This window comes from Platalea leucorodia (assembly GCF_965183815.1).
Source record: "Platalea leucorodia genome assembly, chromosome: 4".
Classification (NCBI taxonomy): Eukaryota; Metazoa; Chordata; class Aves; order Pelecaniformes; family Threskiornithidae; genus Platalea; species Platalea leucorodia.
Window position 1 is genome coordinate 13789752 of NC_138826.1, and position 23722 is coordinate 13813473.

Sequence of the window (23722 nt, forward strand, 5' to 3'; positions counted from 1 at the left end):
TATTGTACAAAGCAGTAAGGCAGAAATTATATTCTGCCTTTTAAAGGTTAATTGTTAGACTGGGAAAGCATTCATCCCATGCACTGGCAGCTTGAAAAGAACCTCATTTACTAACAATTTAGATCAATGCCTAGAATCTCACTGTCCTGCTGCCTCTATTTGCTTCTTAAAAGGTTAAAGAAAAAAGGCTTTGCAATCACAGCATCATGAGTAGGGCTTGCTCCTAAGCATCCATCCAGCAAGTGTGACCTGCCAGGAGTGATGACTTCACTTGGCTATGCATAGGAAGATCTGGAGGTTTAAACTAAATTATCTCACCCTGTTTGGCCTGGATCAGTGAACTGGAAATCACATGGTGTTTCCCTTGTTGAGATATAAATGTCATGAAGGGAACTTGTCTCTCAGGTTCTGGCTTAGTCTGGCAGACACATGGTAGCACAGAAGGACATGAGAATGAAAATGGCTGGAAGAAACAGTGAAAATTCATACAGGCAATATGCTAACATGACACACTTGCAAGCCACTGCTAGGCTGAACAAGACAAAGGAGATAAAATGAGCCTAAGAAAGAATGGTTAGGCTATTTGGATGTATTTGAGCATAGGCAGGAGCCTCCCTGTGGAAAGGCAGGACAGCTTACATTCTTCAGAGGCCAGCTTTCCATAGCACCAGCCATTCAGAAAGCATTTTGTTAGCCCAGCAGCTCCCACAGAGCTGGGAGCCCCATCCATCCTGATAAGGTTGCATGCTGTGTGCACACAGGGCCTGTAATGGTTGTCAGATTAATTACAGTGGGTCAGCCATTGCCATCATGAAGCATTGTAGCAGGTCACCATTAAAATATTGTGACCTGCCAAAGCACTAATTTGCAGAACAATCCACAATAACAATGACCCATGCAGTGTTGATGAAGTGTTGCTAGTCTTGGAGCAATACAGTGTTGAAAATAGGTACCACACACAAGACAGGCACTCATGAAGTCCAGGCTTCACCCGACAGGCTTTGTGACAACTCTGTGCTTGTTATTCAAAAGGTGAAATGTATTGACACCTCCCAGAAGTGTAGCCATGATTATAGTCCCTATTCTCATTCATGGTAACTCCAGCAAATGGATAGACACCTACATCAGTGGTTGTAATGATGTCAAGTAAGAGTAATTAGTAATGCCAGTTGGTAATGATGCCTTGCAGATGTGAGCTTAGACCTATATATGGGTTCTTGCAGAGCAACAAATACCTGACAGGCATTATCTTTTGAAGTCAGGGGCCACGTTCCTTCTCCTAGCCCACAGCAAATAGGAGTTAATGTGAATTAGCTTAGCACTTGCTGAAACAGAGCTGAAAGCTTTTACACCAACAGGAAACATCTTGTATACTCTCAGGCTCCCAGTGAGGAACAGGTGAGTAGTAAGAAGCACTTATGCTCTTACCTGTTGCCACCAGCAGCCCAGGAGCTGTCGCTTTGCTGGAAATGCTTCCTGAAGTATATGGATTCTCTGAGAGTTGCAGATGTAAGTGCAATGAGCAAAAGGGCTGTTGACAGGAAACAAACAAAAGGCAGAAGCTTTAATATGCAACAAGTTAAATATCAGAGGAACCCTTGGTGACTGCACGCAAACGCTCTGATCCTTCAGAAAATGACCCGTCTGCTCTTAGCACTGTTACAAATAGCAGCATATGTTCATTTTCTGAATAAGCACCATAAAAGTAGCTGAGAGCAAGAGAAGCAGGAACCCTGCGTTACAAGCAAGCATGTCTGTATTTGTTCTTACCAACAATCTGACCTAGAGCACTTTTTCCCAAAAACTTTTTTATTCTGATTTAAGTTCCATAAAAAAGGTGAAGAAAAATGGTCAAAATTTTCCCTTAAAATCTATGAAGCTATAAAAAAAGAAATCTACTTAATTCAATTAACACTCAGCAGGTCAAGAGAAAAAACACAGGGAGAGAGATTAACCAGTGAAACTTCAAAGAAAAACCACTTCTTTGAAACACAGGGGCTACAGCCTACTGTAAAATGGCTGTTCACTGAATGTTCTTGAATTATGGCAGTAAACCCAACCCGAAGTTCTCATCTATAAACTGTGCCCCATTTTGGAGCACCTGGACTCTCCAGTGCTCTGACTGGCAAGAATACCTCCTACCCAGTTTCAGTGGATGTTTTGTTAACCCAGTGACTACAATAAGCAGCTCTGAAGGAGTCAATTGTGCTTTGGAAAATGTCTGCCACTCACCAGCTGGCAAACTACAGGATCCCCTCTTAGATCCGTGTCTGGTGCCTGCAGCAAACGCCAGTCTCTGCCCTTGTTGTAGGTAATGAAAGTCTTGATTTGGTCATCTATCTTCCTGTTAGCCAGGAATATGCCTTTGATCCCTGCTACCTAGGAAAAATGGAGAGAGATGAAAAAATGCATCGGAAGAACAGGCCAAAACTAAGGCCCATCTGAACACTCTCAGGAGTGGAAGGTCTCTGAAAAAGCAATGAAGTCATCTCAATCCAGACTTAGAAGACTGTGAATGGCATTATAAGTGCATCTTAATGATGCCTGCCCAGCTGAAATGACTGGTGCAGTCTCTCTCTGGAAGAAAAAGACAAGGATGTTCACAGAGCAAATCCCTAGGAAACAACCCACTTCTGGACTTCCTTGAGTGCTTGCAGACAGGCCGATGATGGGCTTGAAGGTACAGCATGCACTGTGTCACACATGAGCTCTGTGAGCCTGAGGATGTGGTCTGTCCCACTCTCTCCCCAGATTGTGGTAACATGGGAGACAGCAGGTCACATCAGAACCACTGTGGGATCTTTTCGTGTTGGTCTTTTTTTTCCTTTTACAAAAAAGATTGAAATCTTGAATATGCTGAAACACTGATGTTTTGCAAACTTGATTTCTTCACTTTCCTTCCACTCCCAAATTCTGTCAAAATCAACCCAGTTGTTCCAAATGTTTTGATTTTTGTCAGCAGAACCCATTCCAGCAGAATATGCTCCTGTCAAAATGTCCCCAAGAAGATTTTGTGTTGAGTCTGGTCTCTGTTGCACAGCTGTGAAAGCAAGACAGGAAGAAGGAACTTGCCGCAAATCTGCAATTTCGTGGCAACAGCCAGGATGCAAATCCTTCTACTCTAAAGCCCCCTGAGTGACACTGCCCTTTGAATGACTCTGTGAAAATCTCTGTCAGCATTTAACAGTAAACAGTCTACGATGCACAGCTGGGGAATACAGAGTTTGGAAAGGAATGGGAGATGATGCATGTTTATATTAGCTGGTTCATCACAGTAAAGAAACATCTTTTTTCAGGGGGCAAGAAAATGTATTTAACTAGGTGAAAATAAAATGTAAAGCCTTTCCTTTATACTGATCCATGCATTATTTTTGAGTTTTCTCTCATTGCGTTAAACTACCTGGATTTTTATAAACAAATTATGTTGTTAAATGGGCATTATTCTGGCTGAAATAAATAAATGTATAATCCTAACTATATGTAACTGCAAACACATTTCTCCATGTAACAGTAGAACTTTCTCAAGTCAGCCTGCAACCATTACTATTAGTATTACTGATTAGTTGTTTGATGCTGGCAAAGCAGTGAGCCTTGAACCTCAGCAGATCTTCCATCCAATGAGTTATGAAACACCAAAACCAGAATGCTCTGAAGAAACCAGGAACTGGCATAACTGCTCTGAATGGACTGCTGTTGGCCAAGGCTGAAAGGCCTGGCAGAAGAATGAGAATGCAAGATGATTTAAGGTAGAAGTTATCCATCTGTTATCTCTGGGCAAATGGCACCTATAAACTTCTGCTTATAACTTATAAACTGCTCAGAGCTCACAAAGGTGGAATCCATACTCCCTACCTGCAAGCAGGTGTCTCTCGGTGTTCAAGGGGAAAAACAGTATTTTGAGTCCTTCTCCAGACGTCCACATTAGGATGAGAGGGATAATGGTGTTCCTTTTTGGAAATGCCACATAGCTAACCAGTCATTGACTTGAAAGCAACCAGTTATCACACCTATAGCAGAATGCGCTGCATCTATTTCCACATGAGTCGGCTCAGCATCAATTCCAGTAAATGCCTCTGGGCTGATCCCAAAACAAATGAAGATCCTGGAAGGCTGGTAAGAGATTTACACTCTCTTGAACTAGCAAGCAGTTGCTGTTCTTTGTAGGGTGACCTTTACTACATACCTCATAAAGGTCAATGATGATATTCCCCTCCAGTCCTCGACTGCTTTTCACATTTTCCAAGGCCAGGGTGAAGTACACCCCTCGGGTGTCCGAGATATACAGGTTGTACGTATCGTTCTGGTTCCACTCTTGAACAGCTGCAAACACCTGATTCTCATCTGTGCTGATAATATGCATGTCCTGTTAAAAGAAGACAAAAGGCCTGTTACTGAGGATCTCTGTATTTCTTTGCCCTTTGGGACATGTAGTAATTACCATGACTTATGAAAGAATGGAGATGGAGCATGAATTATAGGTATGTTAAACAATTTTCTGTTAGAGCAAGCCAATAAATTACCCGCATTGTGACTTTTCTGCATTTCATTTTTTTAATGATCACCAGCTCGGCGAAGGGATTTTGCTTTCTTCATTTTTGGTAGCTTCAAGGAATTTCATCCAGTTTCATTTTTTATTTATAAATTTGAAAGTCAGTTTTATCACTCATGGAAGATTCACAACCTTGGAGCCTGGAGTCCTCATAGTCACTAAGTGTGGTGTAGCACCAGGCTAAAAGCAGTCACAATTTCCATCCACATGCTGAACTAATGGGCTTGTGCTTCTGACTGGTAAAGACCCAGTTTCAAAAAACATGGGAGTTTACATTTATTGGAAGCTGAGGCATAGAGATCAGTTTGAGCTAATGCTGGTAGTGATTTTTAATAACATACTTTTCTATTGAGAGTTTGTATGAGATCTATTATTCCACTATATACAGGCTATCAAATAATCCAACCCACTAATCCACTAACCTTGTAACCTTTGGATTCCTGCTGCTGACCAAGGTATGAAGGTCCAGCAAGGGTTTCCCCATTCAGTTTTAATATCAAGAGATTTGACAGTGCATTTTCTCAGTATTCTTTTAAAGCAGGTTCATGGAAATTATTTCCATGGTGGTTATGAGTATTGAAGCACTTCATCCTTGCCACCGTTGTTGAACAAACTAACACTGGTTCAGCTAGAAGCAAAATCACTGTGGTTATGTGGGACTTCATTTATCTATTTGTATCTGTTTAAAATTTCCCCAGGGTGTCAAGGAGCCTTGATTAATTTCTTGCACTGTTTCTGCATTAAGAAACCATAATTCTGGAAGTCTCCCAAAGGACAGAGTGACCTGATTTTTGGGAAGAATATCTGGGAGAAGATCAGCTCAATATTCCCATCCTGCCTAGGAGGCAACTTAATCTTCTGTGTGAGGTATCTAGATGAAAAGTTGGGGTTGATTAGATGTGGCTATTTCTAATAGACCTAACATAGCCTATCAGCATGGGATGGGGAGAAAAAACATTTGAGGGACTAATTCTATACCAGTGAGTGCAATCAGCAGGAGATTTGCCATTTCCCTCAATGAAGGAAGACTAAATCAGGAAGTTTGTACTAATTCCTTAAAGATTAAGTACATACCCAGCCTATTCCAGCAGTGTGAAAATAAAGCAAAACACGCAATGACTTCAACCTGTTTTGACCAGTTGCAGTGGAAATATTGCATTACCCTATTGCCAGCCTCACATATGTACAACTCCAGCAGAGTCCGTTAATCTACAGCTGACAGAATAGTTATTACTGTACAGCAAAAATGTTCTGGTGACTAAGGGCAGCATAAACAAGCCTCCTTTACATGGCTAGAAGACTTTGCCGTGACACCTAGCTTAAAAGTACTTTCAATTTTTAAATGAAAAAAGTATCCCTGATTTTATACTATGCACCAATTCCAAACCAGGGCCAACAACAAATCTGTCTTATAACAGGCCAGCAACTTGTGACAGCATCAATCAATAAAGCAGGACAATCATAGGGCAGTCATTCTCTCTACCCACTTGTCTTTTTAATGAGGGGCAGCTTTCAAGGCCAATCAATGAGGTGGGAGTATAAATAATGTTTTTCTCCTGAAAAATGGCAGCAGGGTTTCCAAAAGTTGGTGTGTGGTCAGACATTCTGATTCCCATACCACCACCATGGAATGACAAACAAAAGAAACTATATCTGTGCTAGGCAGGTATCAATACACTGTGGACTGTGATCAACCCAAATGGGAAGAAGTTCAGGTGCAACATTGGGAGTTTGAGATGCAAGTTTCTCACAACTATTAAGTTTTCAGGTACAAGTTAAAGCAAATATGCCGTATCTGCTACACTGCAGATATCCCATAGGCAATTAGAAGGGTAGATCCAGCCCACAAGGCAAATCTAGCAAACTATCTTACAATTACCCCACCAAAATTTTCACTTGTGGAAGGAAGGAGAAGGCTATTACTGTTACTATCAGACCTCTATGACAGCAGCCTCAACAGCTGTTCTGAGGCCCCAAAGAGCAGCAGTGGTCTCAGCTGCCCGTTAGGCTACCCAGAAACTTGTATCCAACCAAGACATTGGAAAGGTTGGTCCCTTCTGTTCTACACAATCCCAAGCAATGACTGCACTATGGAGTTTGAGTATAATTCCAGGGACATATTCTCCTTGCTGAGGCTTGCACCATTTGATCTGGTAGAAAGCTAAGGCCTAAGAAGGTAAATCCAGGCACAGTTGTATGAGAAGTACTAACTGCTCTCCCTCCCAGCTTTGCCAGTCAGTGTTAATCTTAGGCCATCTCAGTCATCTCCTAAGCAGCATCACACAGTGGTTCTGTGTGTCCGAAGCATCGATAAGGCACAACTTTTATGGAGCCAACTCTACCTCCATGACTTCTTGGCAACGTCCAGCCATAGCATAGGGACAGTGGAGCTGCTATACCCTGTGCATCTCTCATTGTGTGGAGACTCCAGTAATGCTCAGCATCCTAACCATTCCCCAGGACCCTCAGTGTCACAGCCAGGCTTACAGAAAAATCATTAATAGAGAACAGAGTACGACTGGGGAAAGGTGTTCTTAGAAAACTGGTCAAGGAGAAGTTGGTTTGAGCTCTGTTTTCCGAGGTACCTGTTCATTCCCATTTGCTTTTCACAGAGGAAAAAAGAAACTGTTCTTCCTGAAACACCCACTAATCAAAGGTAGGGAGAGGTAAAGATCCCAAATCTGTATTTAAGAAAGATCATTCAAGTAGCACAACAAATGGAGCTTCCCAGAGAGGAACCCCACCAAGGTGCTTCACCACTGGGTACACTGCGCTATTCAAGGTATTACATGTCTGTGTTCATAAATGGTGCACTCACCTTAGGAAGAGAGTATTTGGGCAATTTAATCTGTGCAAAAGGCTCCCGCCTGTATGACACATAGTAATTTGCTCTTCCACCAGCTGTCACCTGTGGAAACACCAAAGAAAGTGAGTCATGATGCTTCCAAGACATGCTATGCTGACACCTCTAAGAGGGTTTGACAACCTTTATTTCAGATATCTTTTCTATGACCTGCACAGCTGTCCCTAAAAGCATCTGTATAACTCAAAATCCCAGAATTGAGAGGGCTGGAGCATTATTTATTTAAGCTGTGCTATTGAACTTTCTGTTTTGTCTCTCATGCTTCAAATCCAGCATGATGTTAACATCTCAGGAAAAAGGGAAAAGTGGGTATAAAGTTTAAGGTCTTGAGTGAAGGAAAGAAGATGTCTGGCTTCATCACATGGTTCCAGCACAACTACCTTAGGCAAGTCATTTAAAGTCTCTGTGCTTGTGTTCCTCTCCTGTAGGAAGGAGATAATACCTCTTTTCTCTGCTGCTTCTCAGCTTTGTCTGTTTGCACTATAAGCCCCTTGGGGCCAGGGTTGTCTTCCAAAAACCTTTTACAGTGACTAACAGGAGAGATCCACACTAGAACCGTTTAATGCAAACAGTAAATGCAATGAATGCGCTCTTGGAAAGCTGGAGCTAAGCTCTTAGATGCTGGTTTCTCTGAAAATCATACTATCTCTGAACGAGAATGTGGGGGGAACTGATAGACATCCAAATCTGCGGTTTTATGGACTGAATGAGCTGAAAAGGCTACACATAAATGCCATACATCAATGAGATCTAGCCCTGATAACTGGTAAAATATGGGATTTTAAACCTGTCACTAGTCACTTACTCTTGCTGTGGGTGTTCTTTCTGGCACCATTTCAGGCCTGGCTATAACAAGGCTTACATCGGAGAATCTCCTATATTCTGCTGTTTTGGCAGTCTTGCAGGTTTTAAGACAAAACAATACACAAAGCACTTTTCTATTATATGGAATGTCATTTGTTGGCTTCTTAAGTTTCCAATAAAGCTAACAGAAAGGTCTTAGATTCTCTCCTAGAAATACTCCCTTTTATCTGACAGTGATATTTCAGAATGAGCTTGCATGGAATATTACTATAGCATCAATTATATTCTCAGTAATGATATCACCTCTAGATAGTGGCTTTCTTCCCTAGCAAAGCTGTCATTTGAAGGACACAATATTACTGGTCACGAAATTTGATATCTAATCAACTCAAGATAAGGCTTTTCTATTGACAGTTTGAAGAACTGGAAAGAAAGGAAGGTTTAGAAATAGGACAGGCTTCTACACTAAGACTTCCCCTTCTGCTTGTTTGCCATTTTTACTTGTAATGTTATCACAGCTTCATTTAGCACTCCCAAAAGAAAAAAACAACTACCGTTATACCACACACCACATAAGAAGGCAGAAAAATTACCCATATCACAGCAAAAGTCAAGGGGAAACACAGGTGTGAAAACCTAAAGCTATTTTCTTACGGTCTCAAAACAAGCCAGTGGCAGAGAAAGGGAGAGAATAGGAGCTACTTGACTCTCACATCCTGTAAAGTGCATTGTGGACTGGCACAGTAGCATGTCAGGGCCCTGCTCTCCAGCTATAAGGATGATGAAAGGGCTGTGAGTGTTATTTCTGAAGGATATCTTTCCCATCTAATATGACCACATCAAAATCAAGTTTTCACAGGAGAGAACAGACTATGCAGGTGATTCACGGTCAGTCCAACTCAAAGGCAAAAATTCATGTTTGCCGTAATTCTATCTCTCCATGAGTTGTACAAGCATTGCCCAAAGGATCCCACACTTCTAGGTCATATTACCTAAACAGCACAGGGAATATTTAAATATCCCCTCTTGGTGATATTTCTGTCCTCCAGTGGAAGATCCAAATTCTCAAATGATATAACTCTGCCACGTGAACCTGTTTTACACCACTCATGATTTCAGCACCAGATCAGTATTTGTAGCAGAGTCCAGATAGGACTGAATCTGTCCAGTGACTACTTGGTAAGGACCCTGGGTGCAATATCCACCTCTTTTGACGGGCTGAGACACGGTCATCAACTCATCTTTAAGATGCAGACATGACTATTTACATACTTTCTGAGTGCTGTGATCACTAATTAACATTGGGAACCATCCAACAATCTTTAAGTTAATCACATGAAAATAGAGTGGCAGAAATATCAAGGGGTGATTAAATTCTCCCCTCTGTGCCAAGACAGGATCTACTCCAAGTCTTCCACACTCAAAAGATTTTTACATAGTTTTTTGGTTTTATGCCACTGAAAACTGGTACCTGGAGGATTTTTGGTTTGGATATTTTGTTTGATTGCTTGTTTGTCTGTTTTTTAAGGCAGAAAGGTAGGATTCAAACACTGTTCAAGTTCACTATGCATTAGGTAAACTCCCTTTCAGTCCTCTACCTGGACTAGGTCACCTTGATAAAGGTTTAGAAATAGAAAGCTTTGTGGTCTGTGGTCTTTCTGAGCCAGTTAATATGAAGCCACCCACAATTCTGTTGGCAGGAGTTGTGTGGAGCTTTTCCCAGCCAGGACCTCATCTCTGCATGATTTACATGCACAGTTATAACTGTTCCAAAAAATGATCAAGCCTTCAATAAAGTTTTGGCAGGCACTGTCGTAGAGAATGAATTTTGGAAGGCCCAACTTAATATGTTTTGATGAACTTTTCCTATGAACAAACTCTCCAACACTGTAAATCCCACAGATTATGATAGTGTTTTGCCCTCTAATGCCTCCTTTTAGTTCACATTTGATGAATGTCACCCAATTATTTGCTGTGAGCTCATCTGTCATGCTCAGTAAAGAATTAGCTGGGTTTGTCTTCTTCCTCCTCCTTTGCTAATGACTGGCTCGTTAATCTGTTTTTCTGGATTTCTATTTTATGTGTTTAATTGGGCTTCTGGCCAGTGGAAATGATTCCTTTGGACAAATGTGTTTGTCATTAAACACATCTGTCTTTCCTAACCTGTGTTCTTTCTTCCTCTCTCCATTCATGAGTCTGGTCTCACTTACGTCAGTTGACACTTAAGAAGAGAAACGTGAGAAGTTTCTCTTTAAAAGCCCTGAAAGTTTCAGTATGCTGGCTCATCCCCCCTCCTGACCTGCAATGGGACAGAGCACATCAAACATAGAAGACAACAAAAATTTCACAAGGAGGCAGAGAATTATAGAAAATCTGCCATGGAATCCATTCATCTCAATAATTTCTGTGACATGCCTAGAAACACACAAAGCCATTTCTCATGTTAATGATTTAATATGATTCTTTAAGAATAGTTTTTGTTTTTCTTTTTTTCTTCCTTTTTTTTTTTTTTTTTTTTAAATTTAGATAGATATTCTGCTTAACCAAAGAGTTTGGAAAGCAAGCAGAATGAGTTATGAAGTCCCAGAATATAAAGACTCCCTAGATGATGTCAGGAACTGCAGACCACAGTGTACCAGGCTTCCTTTTCATCTTCCTGGCTAGCCGACACTGGGACCCGTAATTTCCAATGTAAGGCAGGTGTTGCTGTAAGAAATATGGAACTACTAAATCTCTGAAATGACCTTGGGCTAAGCAAGACCCCACCTGCCTCCTGCTGCTCGAAGAACTCGCAGAAAGCCTAAAGGAACATGCACTGATGCTGACAATGAAACATCATTATATTAGAGGCACTGCTTTGGTGGAGAAAAAGTGACAGTGTGCAGATAGTGGACACTTCCTAAGATAATGGCTAAAAAAGAATGGAGGACTCATTTCTACATAGTTTATCAGCCTGCGTCATTTACAACAATAACTATCGCTTGTCCTGCACAGTTATTGGAACAGGTCATCTACTTTTTACACTGTCAATAATGTTCAAAGCAACAGAGAATTGGTAATAACACGGATCAACCCACAATAATGAGACATGTTTAAACGTTTGTGATTCCTACAGTTTACCTCCCACTTCAAGCATAGTAAATGGTGACTCAGTCCATTACAGAAACGAATTTTGAACTTCCTTGTTGATAGTAAGTCTTTTGATGTTATTTCCAATAAACCCCTTACTTTCTTCCTAGGGTGACTTCCTTTGCTTGTGGAGTTCCCTCCTTCCCAGTAACATAAAATGAGTTGGTAGAAGTCAAAAGTTGAGAAACATTGTATCACTATTGTAACAGCATCGTGGATCTGTGTTCTCCACCTCCAGAGGGTGCCCTGGCATCCCTCATCTCTGCTTTACCCTTAATTACCCTTTCTCCTTCTTGTGGGCATAAAATCTCCTAAATCAAATTGTGAATTAAAGCATGGAGGAGTGATGACAAGCAGGCAGGCTGCTCCACTCACACCTTTAGCAAGAGATTTTGGTGTTCTTCAGAGCCAGCTACTGTCTAGACCTTGCACAGGTTTGCCAGCACGAGGACCGAAAAGTTGTGCCTCCTCTCCCAAACCTAACCCCAATGCCAGTCACAAGGGATTCAGAAGATGAGGAAGAACACATCTGCATGATGTGCCTAGTGTAATGTTCTTCCTTCTTGATTATCCACCATGGCCAGGACAAACCATCTTCCAGATAGTTCTGTGTACTGAGGTTCTCCACTGCCCCAGCATAAATCACATCATGACAGGTACCATCTAGTCTGAATTATCTCTCTGTGGTTTTCATTAATATCATACCTTCTCCACAGTCATTAAAGCAATATGCAATTACCTGAGTGTGAAGAGATATGTCTCTCTATGCTGCAGAGACATACAGATTAGTGTTTCTGTGTGCAAAGCACCCTCAAGCTGCCTGGTAAATTCAGCAGGCTTTGAAAACATGACACTTTTTAGAGTGTCAGACCCATCAGTGAAAATTTCCTAAGACAAAGGAGCATTGACCATACTGGCCCAGTCCCTGTTCAAGTCCCTCTCCCCTCAGAGCTATCATGGCACAGCTATAGGACAGAGTAATCTTGAGTGAAAATATTGGATTTGTGTTAAAAGTGACTCCTGCAGAAAATGTGCATGGTTACACCAAAACACGAGCCACATTAGAGCTGCAAATGCACATTACCCATACAGAAACCAACTTAAGAGAGGAGCATAATTGTACACATTAAATCTCCTTCCAAAGGATTTCAGAAGAAACATATGAGTCTGCCAAGGTAATCCTTTACATCTTCAGCCTCAGGCGCTGCTGATAAATCAGACAACACGAGGAGAGGGGAGAGAGTGATAAAGTACAGCACAAAAAGCTCTAGAAACAAAATAAATATAAATAAGTAAATAAAGGAAAATGTTAATCATTTTTTATCAACAGATATTTAGGTTCAAGTTCCAAATCTGGTATTTGGCACAGCAAAGATGAAACAGTGCTAGAAATGGATGAAAAGGACTCAGCAGTGAATAGGAAAGTAACTAACTACTTACTGCCTATCTTGCTTTAAGAAGAGCTTTTACCTAGCACCTAGGATGCGCTTCCTTTCATCTGTATGGATTAATTTCCCCCACTGGAGTGCTGTCCAGCATTTTAAACAGGGGAAGAGAAGATCAGCTGTAGCAGGCATTATTCACCAGTAAAACAGGTGTAATCATGTTCATCATTTAAACGTCTTCATCCTATTAGTTTCATAATAAGCTTTTAATGATTTCTTCAATAAAAGACTCAAAGACCAAACCCTACAAGTTGGAGAGTGCTCCATTGTCTCGCCAAGCCGTTTTTTCTACCATCGATTGCAAAGATAAAAATCAATCGTAGCTAAGCAGGGTGAAGTTAAAAATAAATTGCATGGATTGATTTCTGTTAAGACCTTTGGCTCCTAGTTAAAAAATGGAGGAAAGAAATTTATATTTGAACATGGGGTAGTTAGCTTCTGTGAAAATAAAGAGAAGGCTCTAGACAAGGAAATCAAAGTTTAATTTCTCCCCTCCTATCTTGTTTCACTGCTGAGAAGTTTCACGCAAAAAAAAGGAAAAACAAACCACCTTTTTCCTTTCTTTATTCCTGGGGAAATTTACTACTTATTCAAGTTATTAAATTGACAGCTTAAGAACTGAGGTCAGGAATCTGTATGAATTGGCATAATCTCAGCTGTGGCTGCTGGTTGAAGTCTACTCACCTGGTAACTGACTTTGATTCAGCAAATATGCTCATTTAGCCTAGCCTCAAATACCCAATAAACTTGAAACACACACTCATGACCTACTAAACATAAGCACTTCCAATTTTTCCTAAGCAACCACAGTTACAACCAGTAATAGCAATAAACTACTTCTCTGAGCTAAGCTTAGAAATATTTATCTTACAGAATTAGGAACTTTTTTTTTCCCCCTCTATAAAACCTCAGAGAGAAATGTCCCCCCACCCCAGTTCTAAGGGTATAAATTATAAATATTTTTCTTTTCACTGAGTCTGAAAGAAAAAAAGTTTTCATAAACATATCCACTTTGATAAAAACAGAATTTGGTTCAGATAAAAAAAAAAAAAAGAGCATTTTCTACAAAAGCCATTTTTCATCAAGCGACTTCAGCTGAAATTTTTGGACACACTCTGATGAGACTCCAGGCATCCAAAAAAAGGCAATATTATCCATAGGCTCTATAAGAAGCTATTAGTGATTGTAGGAAAATACTGACATCTGCATACCTTTTAAGGAGACTTTCTGATGCAAAAGAAGACTGAATTGGTTCAACAGCTTTTGGCAGAAGTGTTTGCTCCTCTGGGCCAGAGGAATTATTCAGATGTGTATTGTAAGAGTCCCACTTAGCTGCACCACACAACAGCTGGATAAATTCTGGGTTTGCTTGTTCTCACTCATGCTAGCGAGCGGGCTGAGATGCTGCCCTGCTGTGCAACTCTCTGAATTAAGCAAAAGTCTTCTAATTGCAAAATTACTTCATAGGGTGAAAGAGAGCCAGACACGATTGGTGTGAAAAACGAGCATTTTGACTTAAACTTTTCACTTTCTACATGGAGTAATCACCATCCCCTACTCCTAAATGGCAATGCCACAGACTCCGTCTCCTTCAGGAGGATTATAAACTACAGCCAAGACTCACTCTCTCCCTAGTCCCAGGTCCCCTCACACTCCTTCCTTCCTTCATCACATCAACCTCAAAAAAAAAAGCACAACCACCAGAGCAGCTTAGCTTTTTGGACATGGGACCATCATATATTCCAGCACAACCTGACCTGAATCTGGAGTCAAGAGAGCGCTGTGCAGTTCCCAGGGTTCCCAGGAGACAGAATCACAAATGGAATGGCATAGAAAGCTGCCAAGAAAGCTTCCCAAGAGGAGAAATGGCAGGAGGGGCAGGTGAGAGACAAGACCTTGTTATGAATTTCATCCTGCAGTTAAACACCTTGACAAATTATGCCATGGGAGTGGAAGAGGGAAGGGGCACCCATGTTCCCACTCTTTAAAGGCTTTGGAAACTGATAATGTATTGCCTCTCAGTATGCCCCTCTGGTTAATGGCGCAAAGAACTTCCCATTTAAAGTGGAAATGGAGCAAGGTCTGAAGCAAACAGCCAGCCCTTTTCAATCAGATCTTGCAGGTGTTGTTCCTTGTCCTTATGAGCTGAGACCACTAGCCAAAGGCAGATCTGAGAGTGGTCATCTCCAAAGACATTTGTTTGGTCTGCTAGAGAAAACAGGTAAAATTCAAAAATTTCCCAAATTCAAACCAGGTATCAGCTTCTAAATCTCAGAGGAGTCTTCCATGCCGAGTAGCTTTGTCACTGCCATGGAAAGTGTTGACATTCTGAGCTGCATTTCAGGTCAACTTCAGCTGCACTCTGTGGGGATAGCAGAGTCTGCACCATCCCAGAGAAAAAAAAAAAAGGACGTAAAAACCAATCAAGATAGGTATTGATCGCCCATCCACACATCTCTGCACTGACTTACAGTCAGTTCAAATCAAAAAAGACGAAGTTACCCTGAGGGTCTCCAAGTGCTGCTAGAGACAGAAGCTTAAGGGAGAAATGGGGACAGTGTTAACTGGATGCTGAACTAGATTGGTACGACCTCGGGGAGGAAAGCCACACACTGAAGGGTTTACACAAAGAAAACACAACAAGATTAATAGGGGGAGGAAACATATTTTATGACACCTACATCTATAGCTGAGGAAAAAAAAGAACGAACAATTTTCAGAGACCAAATCCTTCCTCAAGTCCCTTAGGAACTCATGAGTATGCCCAAAAGCTCATCTGTCCCTTTTCTAACTCTCTCAATTCCAAGCTCATAAAAAATACCACCTCTCCCTGTAAACTTTGTCTCACTTACATCCTTAGGCCACCAGCGTTATAACAGCAGTACTGCCAGCAGTCTTCTGCCACACAGTCTGAAGAGTTTCATCATTATTATTGTCCCTCTCCTGATACCTAGAGATCTGTGTGAAAATACAGTCCTTATATGGGTCCGCACCAGTGTGTTGGGAATGTCATCAGTGCCCGCTTGTGGCCAGGCTCCTCCAACACGGGACTCCAGCCACCCAGCAGAACCACTGAGCTATTGCACCTAGGATAGCTTGCACATAACCTTTGGGTACCTGGGAACAACTACTTCAACTTAGCAATAACTAGCTCCCTATGGCAGCTGTAGGTCTGTCCACAAGAATGTTGCTGTCTGCAGAAACCACTGTCCCAGAGCAAAGCTGATTTCCAGTGAACACACTGCCATATTTGTACCCCCTTAGGAGTTCTCAAACCACCACAAATAAGAAACACTGTACTGAGACTTTTTTGGTCCAGAATCCACTCACTCCCTGCAATAAGTGATGATGTTTGCTCATGCTTTCTTGCATTTTCAGTGGAACTTTTTCATCTGTTGGCAAGGAAATGTACACAGATCATTCCTGCTCTTCTCTTTAGTCTTTAAAGAACTAAGTAGCACTGATGTTATTTGTTTACTTATAGGAAAATATCAAGTTTTTCTCCAAACAATGCTTTCTCACTAAAAACAGAATTTCCTGAAAAATAATCCCATTTTCATTAGTGTATTGCATTTTAGACTCTTTTCAGCAATCTGAGCAATTCCATTAGAAAACCTGATACAAGACTTGCTTGAAAAATATTTTCCCCAGAATTCCCTCTGTTATTTATTTTTACCATAGAAATTCTCCAAAATATGAATAGACTAGATTAATACATAAAACAAAAGACTATTTCTGACCCCTGGGTCTTATAATGTAAGCTCTGCACATGAGAATATCATAGCAGTTCAGGTAATTGCCAGGAAGCCAAATCTTATAGGCAGTTGCAGGTTATCTCTGCACCTAAGTTTAGAAAGTGATACTATCTCATTAGTGAGTACTCGAAGGCACCAATAAGGAGAGGTGCAGTACAGCTATAGAGAATGGCACATTACAGCTGTAGAGAAAGTATGGGCTCCACTACTGCACAGCTATATAATTGAATACAACTGACACTGACCTTAATGGCAAAGTTGCTCATCAAATTAGCTCCTTTTTGGTACAGTAAATAAATTCAAACATATTCAAAGGTTTTCTCACAAATAAATGACCTGCTCTGCAGGCTGTATGAATTTTAAATATTAGCCATGAAAGAAGATGATGATACTGGCTCCTGGCTACATCAGAGCAATCCTGTGAACTGAATGAAAACTTATACACACAACAGAGGGCATGATTTTCTCTTAATGTATCAATTTATGCAGAATTATCCAATCTTAGTGATGTGCTAAGCATCCTTAAATAACTATTGATCAATCAAATAGAAAGTCAATCAATAGATTCAGAGTGATCACCTACTATTTTATTCATAAGAATTCCTCCTGCTCTCTCTTAATAGCTATTTCTTCCCTCCTTCTTCATTACCTTTTACGTTTTTCATCATGTGCTATGTTATTTATCTCCTTTGCCTGGTAACCAGTCCCAGTCTTCTCAAACTCTCTTCACGGGCAAGTTCTTTTTCAAGCATAGGATCATTCTCATTTTCTTTCTTTGCATTCCAATTCTGCAAGATCCTTTCAGAAGTGCTCCACAACAGCATTCCACATGATAAGGAATCATTGATTTATAATGGCACAATAACATTTTCGTAGTCTTCTTTCCCCTATCCATTATTCACTACAGTATTACATTTGCTTTGAGTGCACAGTTACACAGGTTAATGCTTCCCAAGAATCTTACCCTACAGGTCTGTTCATCAACTTGATTAGAATGGATATTCAGTAGTAAATAACTGTATACAGATAATTTAAAACTTGATATCAATAGCTGGGATTCATCTTCCCTAATTTTAGCTGGCAAAAAGTTAGGGGTCTTCTCTAAGCTATATTTAAGTTTCTTCTAATATTAACGAGAAAGGCATATTCAGAGTGATACCTATCTCATCCTGCAACAGGTGCAACAGGAGATGAATTGCCCCTGACAGTTTTGATCTCTCCACTCACTTTAGAGGAACACAGACTACTGGTTTACACTAAAAATCTACTGTTTTCATGACAAAAGTTAAAAGAAATTAGTTCCTCTCTCTACTCCAAGACATTACTTCTGATTTGTTCCAGCACAGACAGATCAGAACTCATGCACCCATCCTTTATGCAGCTATTAAACCTCACCAGATTCTTAACATTTAATTTGATATTTATTTATTCATCTCTGTCTAATATTTGAAATTCAAAAGAGCTGGCTCCTGTATTTCTGTCCAAGATTATCCAGACAGAATTATACGCATGAGACATTGCACACACAGTCAGTCTGACACATCCCATAATAGGCAGCTGCATCACATGGCTTGTGAGACTAATACATCCAGGACATATCAGCACTCCTACATATGTACCGAGAAAACACTCTGCATAGCCCATCGACGATATGCTGGACACGGTGGATTTAACACACCTTCAGCTCAGAAAGGTGTGTGCTGTGCATCTGAAGTGTCTGCATGTTACTCAAGTACTACATGTTGTTCTTGGGGTATCCAGCCCCGAGCTGGAAGACAGGGACAGGGAGCAGAATGAAGCCATCATAATGCAAGGCAAAATGGTTAATGACCTGCTATGCCACTTAGACACACACAAGTCTATGGGGCCAGATGGGACCCACACAAGGCTACTGAGGGAGCTGGCAGAAGGGCTCACCAAGCCACTTTCAGTCATTTATCAGCAGTCCTGGCTAACCAGGGATGTCCCAGTTAACTAGAGGTTAGCAAATGTGACGCCCATCTACAAGAAGGGCTGGAAGGAGGATCTGGGGAACTACAGGCCTGTCAGCCTGACCTTGGTGCTGGGGAAGGTTATGGAGCCATCACGTGGCACGTACAGGACAATCAGGTAATCAGGCCCAGTCAGCATGATCTCCTTCTATGACAAGGTGGCCCACTTAGTGGATGAGGGAAAAGCTGTGGATGTTGTCTACCTGGACTTTAGTAAGGCCTTTGACACTGTCTCCCACAGTATTCTCCTGCAGAAGCTGGCTGCTCATGGCTTGGATGGGCATATGCTTCGCTGGGTAGAAAACTGGCTGGATGGCCGGGCCCAAAGAGTTGTGGTAAATGGAGTTAAATCCAGTTGGTGGCCGGTCACAAGTGGTGTTCCCCAGGGCTCAGTGTTGGGGCCAGTCGTGTTCAATATCTTCATTGATGATCTGGATGAGGGGATCGAGTGCACCCTCAGTAAGTTTGCAGATGACACCAAGTTGGGTGGAAGTGTCGATCTGCTGGAGGGTAGGAAGGCCCTGCAGAGGGACCTGGACAGGCTGGATCGTTGGGCCGGGGCCAACTGTATGAGATTCAACAAGGCTAAGTGTTGGGTCCTGCACTTGGGTCACAACAACCCCATGCAATGCTACAGGCTGGGGGAGGAGTGGCTGAAGAGCTGCTTGGCGGAAAAGGACCTGGGGGTGTTGGTTGACAGCCGCCTGAACATGAGCCAGCAGTGTGCTCAGGTGGCCAAGAGGGCCAACAGCATCCTGGCTTGTATCAGGAATAGTGTGACCAGCAGGACTGGGGAAGTGATCATTCCCCTGTACTCAGCACTGGTGAGGTTGCGCCTGGAATCCTGTATTCTGTTTTGGGCCCCTCACTACAAGAAGGACATCGAGGTGCTGGAGTGTGTCCAGAGAAGGGCAAAAAAGCTGGTGAAGGGTCTAGAGCACAAGTCTTATGAGGAGCGGCTGAGGGAGCTGGGGTTGTTTAGCCGGGAGAAGAGGAGGCTGAGGGGAGACCTTATTGCTCTCTACAACTACCTGAAAGGAGGTTGTAGCGAGGTGGGTGTTGGTCTCTTCTCCCTAGTAACAAGTGATAGGATGAGAGGAAATGGCCTCAAGTTGCACCAGGGGAGGTTTAGATTGGATATTAGGAAAATTTTCTGCACTAGAAGGCTTGTCAAGCATTGGAACAGGCTGCCCAGGGAAGTGGTTGAGTCTCCATCCCTGGAGGTATTTAAAAGATGTGTAGATGTGGTGCTTAGGGAGATGGTTTAGTGGTGGACTTGGCAGTGCTAGGTGAACAGTTGGACTCAATGATCTTAAAGGTCTTTTCCAACTTAAATGATTCTATGATTCCATGGACTCAGTCCATGCCCAGTTTCTGCAGCCACCTACAACAGGCTGCTGGACAGTCAGAAAACCTGCAAGTGTGATGCAAAAAAGAGGGAAAGTGAGAGACAACCTGTGAAAGGGAGAGTCTCCTCCCCAAAGCAGCAAAAATGTTCAGTGTGTATATTTAACATTTTTTAAAACTGTGGGTATATGATTCTCACTTCAAACACTCATTAAGCTATAATAAAACATTGCTAAGTATATTCAAGGCACTTGAAGTATTACATACATACATACATACATGCATGTGTTTGTATACATACAAACACACATATTTTTTTTTTAATTTGAAGCAATTAGCAGCTATTAGCTTGAGCCACTTGCTACTAATTTGAGGCAGAGGAATGCACACGCTAGGCAGATGTCGTGACTGTGAGCACAGGTTTCTAAACAGAGCAGCCTTGTTTTAACAGAGGTGCGAGCTGTGGAATGAGAAATGTTTGTAAGGCCTCATGCTAGCCATAAAGAATTGGATGTTCCACAATACCCTCAACCACAGACATAAAACACCAGATTGAAAGCATCTCTCAAATACTCCTTGGAGAGTAGAGCATTTACTGATTGGAAAGCCATTGCCTCTAGTCAAGTCATGACTTACTAAGTTGCAAAAGTTACATTCTCGGTATATTCTAGCAGCAGGTCTCCCCATGATGCCAAAGGAAGCAGTAGCAGACTGGGTTTCATGGGGAAATGAAAGGAGCTGTGGCTCCCATAGTAATCGGTCATCTCCAGAGCAGCAGACTCCCTTACTCACAGAAGTCTGCCGATGTTACTCAAGTGCATGCAGTTTCCACATTGCAGTCCTCCCAGGTCATATGGATCCAGTCCTCCACCTAATCCTAGTACAGAATTATCAGCCTTCCCACTTAAACTGCCTTTTCTAAGAATGATTTCACAATAAACAGAGCAGAACTTCCTTATAATCTGGATGCGTTCAAGAAAAATGTTCCCCCAAGGAAGTAAATTAGGAGCTTAAAGTAACACAGTCTTACTCAAAAAGGGAAGCATATGTTTCTTCTGTACCACCTGGATCTAAGTTTCATCTCGTTCCCCCTCTTCAGCATTGGTGACAAGCAACTAACGTCACTGTGTCTGTAATCTCTGTGCCTCCTGAGCTTTCTACGACCTGGAATCACTGCACCCTAGGCTCCAAGTTTTCACCCAAATGGCACATCTTCAGGAAGTATTCTTCCATATCCATACTATTCATTCTTGCACTTCCACAGGTATGAAATGGGGAGAGATGGCCTTGTTCCAGCCAGTCCATGTATTCTCAGAAAATCTCAAAACCAAGTAGTTTCTCATTCAATTTCTGTCACTTTCTCCTCATCTCCAAAATCATCATCAACCAGCTGACAAATTTACAGCCATCTTCCACTTTGAAGTTGCCTTGTAATATCTTTTTCCAATCTCGCTGCTATTTTACCTCCTACTGCAAATCTTTGTTCGCTTCATTAGCATTACTTGACGGTCTAATCAGCATAAACCTTTGCATCTGTTAAAATGATCGCTCACAACTTTCCTTTGTTCTTTTCTGTTCTCTCCAGTTCATCACTAGCTTCTTTGTATTTTCCAAGTAGCCACAACAATAGCAACTTAGAGCTTCTGTGAAATCCATGGACCCTTATGATTATTGATGAATGAACTTTCAAAATATACCAGATTCACCATGAGTCAAGTGATGAGCAGAGAGATCAACCGTTTTATCCCAGACTGCATCGCCAACCTACAGCAGGCAGATATAGAATCCCAGCTCTTATGACTTGCAGTCCCATGCACTTGTCCTGAGAATATGCCTCCTCTTTTGCACAGAACAAATACCTCGCACAGGAAGAATTCATGTCACATTCATATCAAGTCAACATACCTGGATGAAGATATATTCATCCTGAACAACAAGGGAGCTGATGTCAATGGAGCGGGAAAATGGCCCACTCCTTTTGGTCTCCGAACACTCCTGGATCCGACAGGTCAAATAGTGGGTGTCTGTAATGGAAGAATACGTACACATGAGAAACACCCAGGTAGAAGCCTGTTGTCTGAAAAAGTCATCAGCAGTTCAAAAGAACATCTCTGAAGGAAAGTCTTAACCCCATTTCCAACTAGCTAGATGTTATTGCATGATCTACCTCCAGCCTTTAAAAGCGGAACTGCTCTCTGGAGTCAGGAATTCATCACACTTCCACACTCACCATTCCCTTCCCCATTGTGCAGACATCCCTCAAGAGACTGGAGTTCAAACCATAAATGGAGGGTACAAATCATAAATGCATCAGAAAACTGATGATGAGACCATATGGAACAGAAGAAGATTTCAAAAGCCACCCAGGTAGAATTTATTGATTCCATTACCCTGCTGGGAATTATATCCCCATCCTTGCCCTGAAATACCCTAGCCTTGACTGGTTTTAATTGTGGTAGTAACACACAAGGCGAAAAAAAAAGCCCAGATCAGCACTATTAAGTTTAACTTATTTTGCTGTGAAAATGATCAGCATCTCCCAAAATCAAGTCTTTATAGCCAATATAGGCTAGGTATGAAAACGCCATGGACATGAAATAGCATGACTAGCTGAAGAGTCCCAACAGTAGTTACATGCACTGCAAGAGGCATCAAATGCTTCTGTCTAGAGAGAAGATGAGAAGACCATCACACTAATGGGATGCCTTGTCAGTCTTTGACATTGCTTGAGAGAAGAAACAGGACTGGGAGAACATGAAGAAGACATAAGGTAAAGGCAGACATATAGAAAGTTGCTCAGGGTGGCAAGAGACATGCTCACCACCAGCAAGTTGGCAGGCGTTATAGGAAATTAAGCATTCTTTCACTCAGGCTAAGAAAGGATCTCATGAAACAGAACAATCAAGGCACTGTGTCTCTGGATGTATGTAATCTAAATATGCCATCTCTGCCTTTCAACTGCTTTTCTGAAAACTGCAAATTAGGGAGAAAATGAAAATACCATTAAGATGACGACTGCAGTGATAAAAGGGTCATATCTTTTACACTGCAGCACTTCTACAGGCTTCTTAGATTCACGCACTTGTTCGCTTTTCTACAAAGGGTGAGGACAGACCATTAAGGAAGAAAACAGTGAGTTTATAAGGGCTGGGGTGAGCCTGGTGCAGTGATTTTAGTTCACAACTTCACGTATTAACACGGATCTTGTCAAACTGAGCCCAAAAGGATAAAAAGGAAGTTTAAAAGGACAGTAACTAGACTAGCAAAGCTGCTTACAGGATTCTCCATCCCATAAAACCTTCTGTTGTCCTTAGTCTGTGTCTTTCCAGTGACAGCAAAATGTGGTTCAGCAGAAAACACCGGGGGGCATGACTGAAATCCTCTGACACTCAGCTAACTGCCTTCACAGATTCAAAGACAAGATTCACAAACTGGCAGTTTCCCCTTCCATAGCCTTGTCCCACCAACAGACACTTAAGAATGCAAAAAGAATGCAAGTCAGAGGCATTGATAACAAGAATAACAATTTTTAAAAAGATATTGTCTACAAAAAGTCACAAACTAGAACCAAGCTTTAATCTATTAAAGGTTCATGACTAGTCACATGACTGAAGGTCCATGTTTAAAGGCTACAGAGCTGGTTCTGGGTTGAGGCACTGGGAATTCCAGGTTAATAAGGGCTACATGGCTGATTCAGAGCTGTTGCATAGGTCTGGCACAGCAATGAAAATGAAGTCCCAATGATGATGCTAAAGCAGCAGAAACTGTTGCTGGTGCCAGGTCAGAGTATCTGGAGGTAATTAAAGTGTATGGTGAAAAATATCTGACCTAGAGACAGT

The 23722-nt window shown here is 41.7% G+C and overlaps 1 protein-coding gene across 1 annotated transcript in view; it reads right to left on the minus strand.

The window, feature by feature from the left end:
* Positions 1–23722, minus strand: part of SORCS3 (sortilin related VPS10 domain containing receptor 3) — a gene marked incomplete at both ends in the record, with an annotated part of 312909 nt that overhangs the window by 63722 nt on the left and 225465 nt on the right. The window contains 5 exons of the mRNA XM_082311355.1: positions 1429–1531; positions 2233–2379; positions 4184–4363; positions 7368–7457; positions 21789–21907. Coding sequence (XP_082167481.1) covers positions 1429–1531; positions 2233–2379; positions 4184–4363; positions 7368–7457; positions 21789–21907 — 639 coding nt within the window. The remainder of the gene's footprint in view (positions 1–1428; positions 1532–2232; positions 2380–4183; positions 4364–7367; positions 7458–21788; positions 21908–23722) is intronic.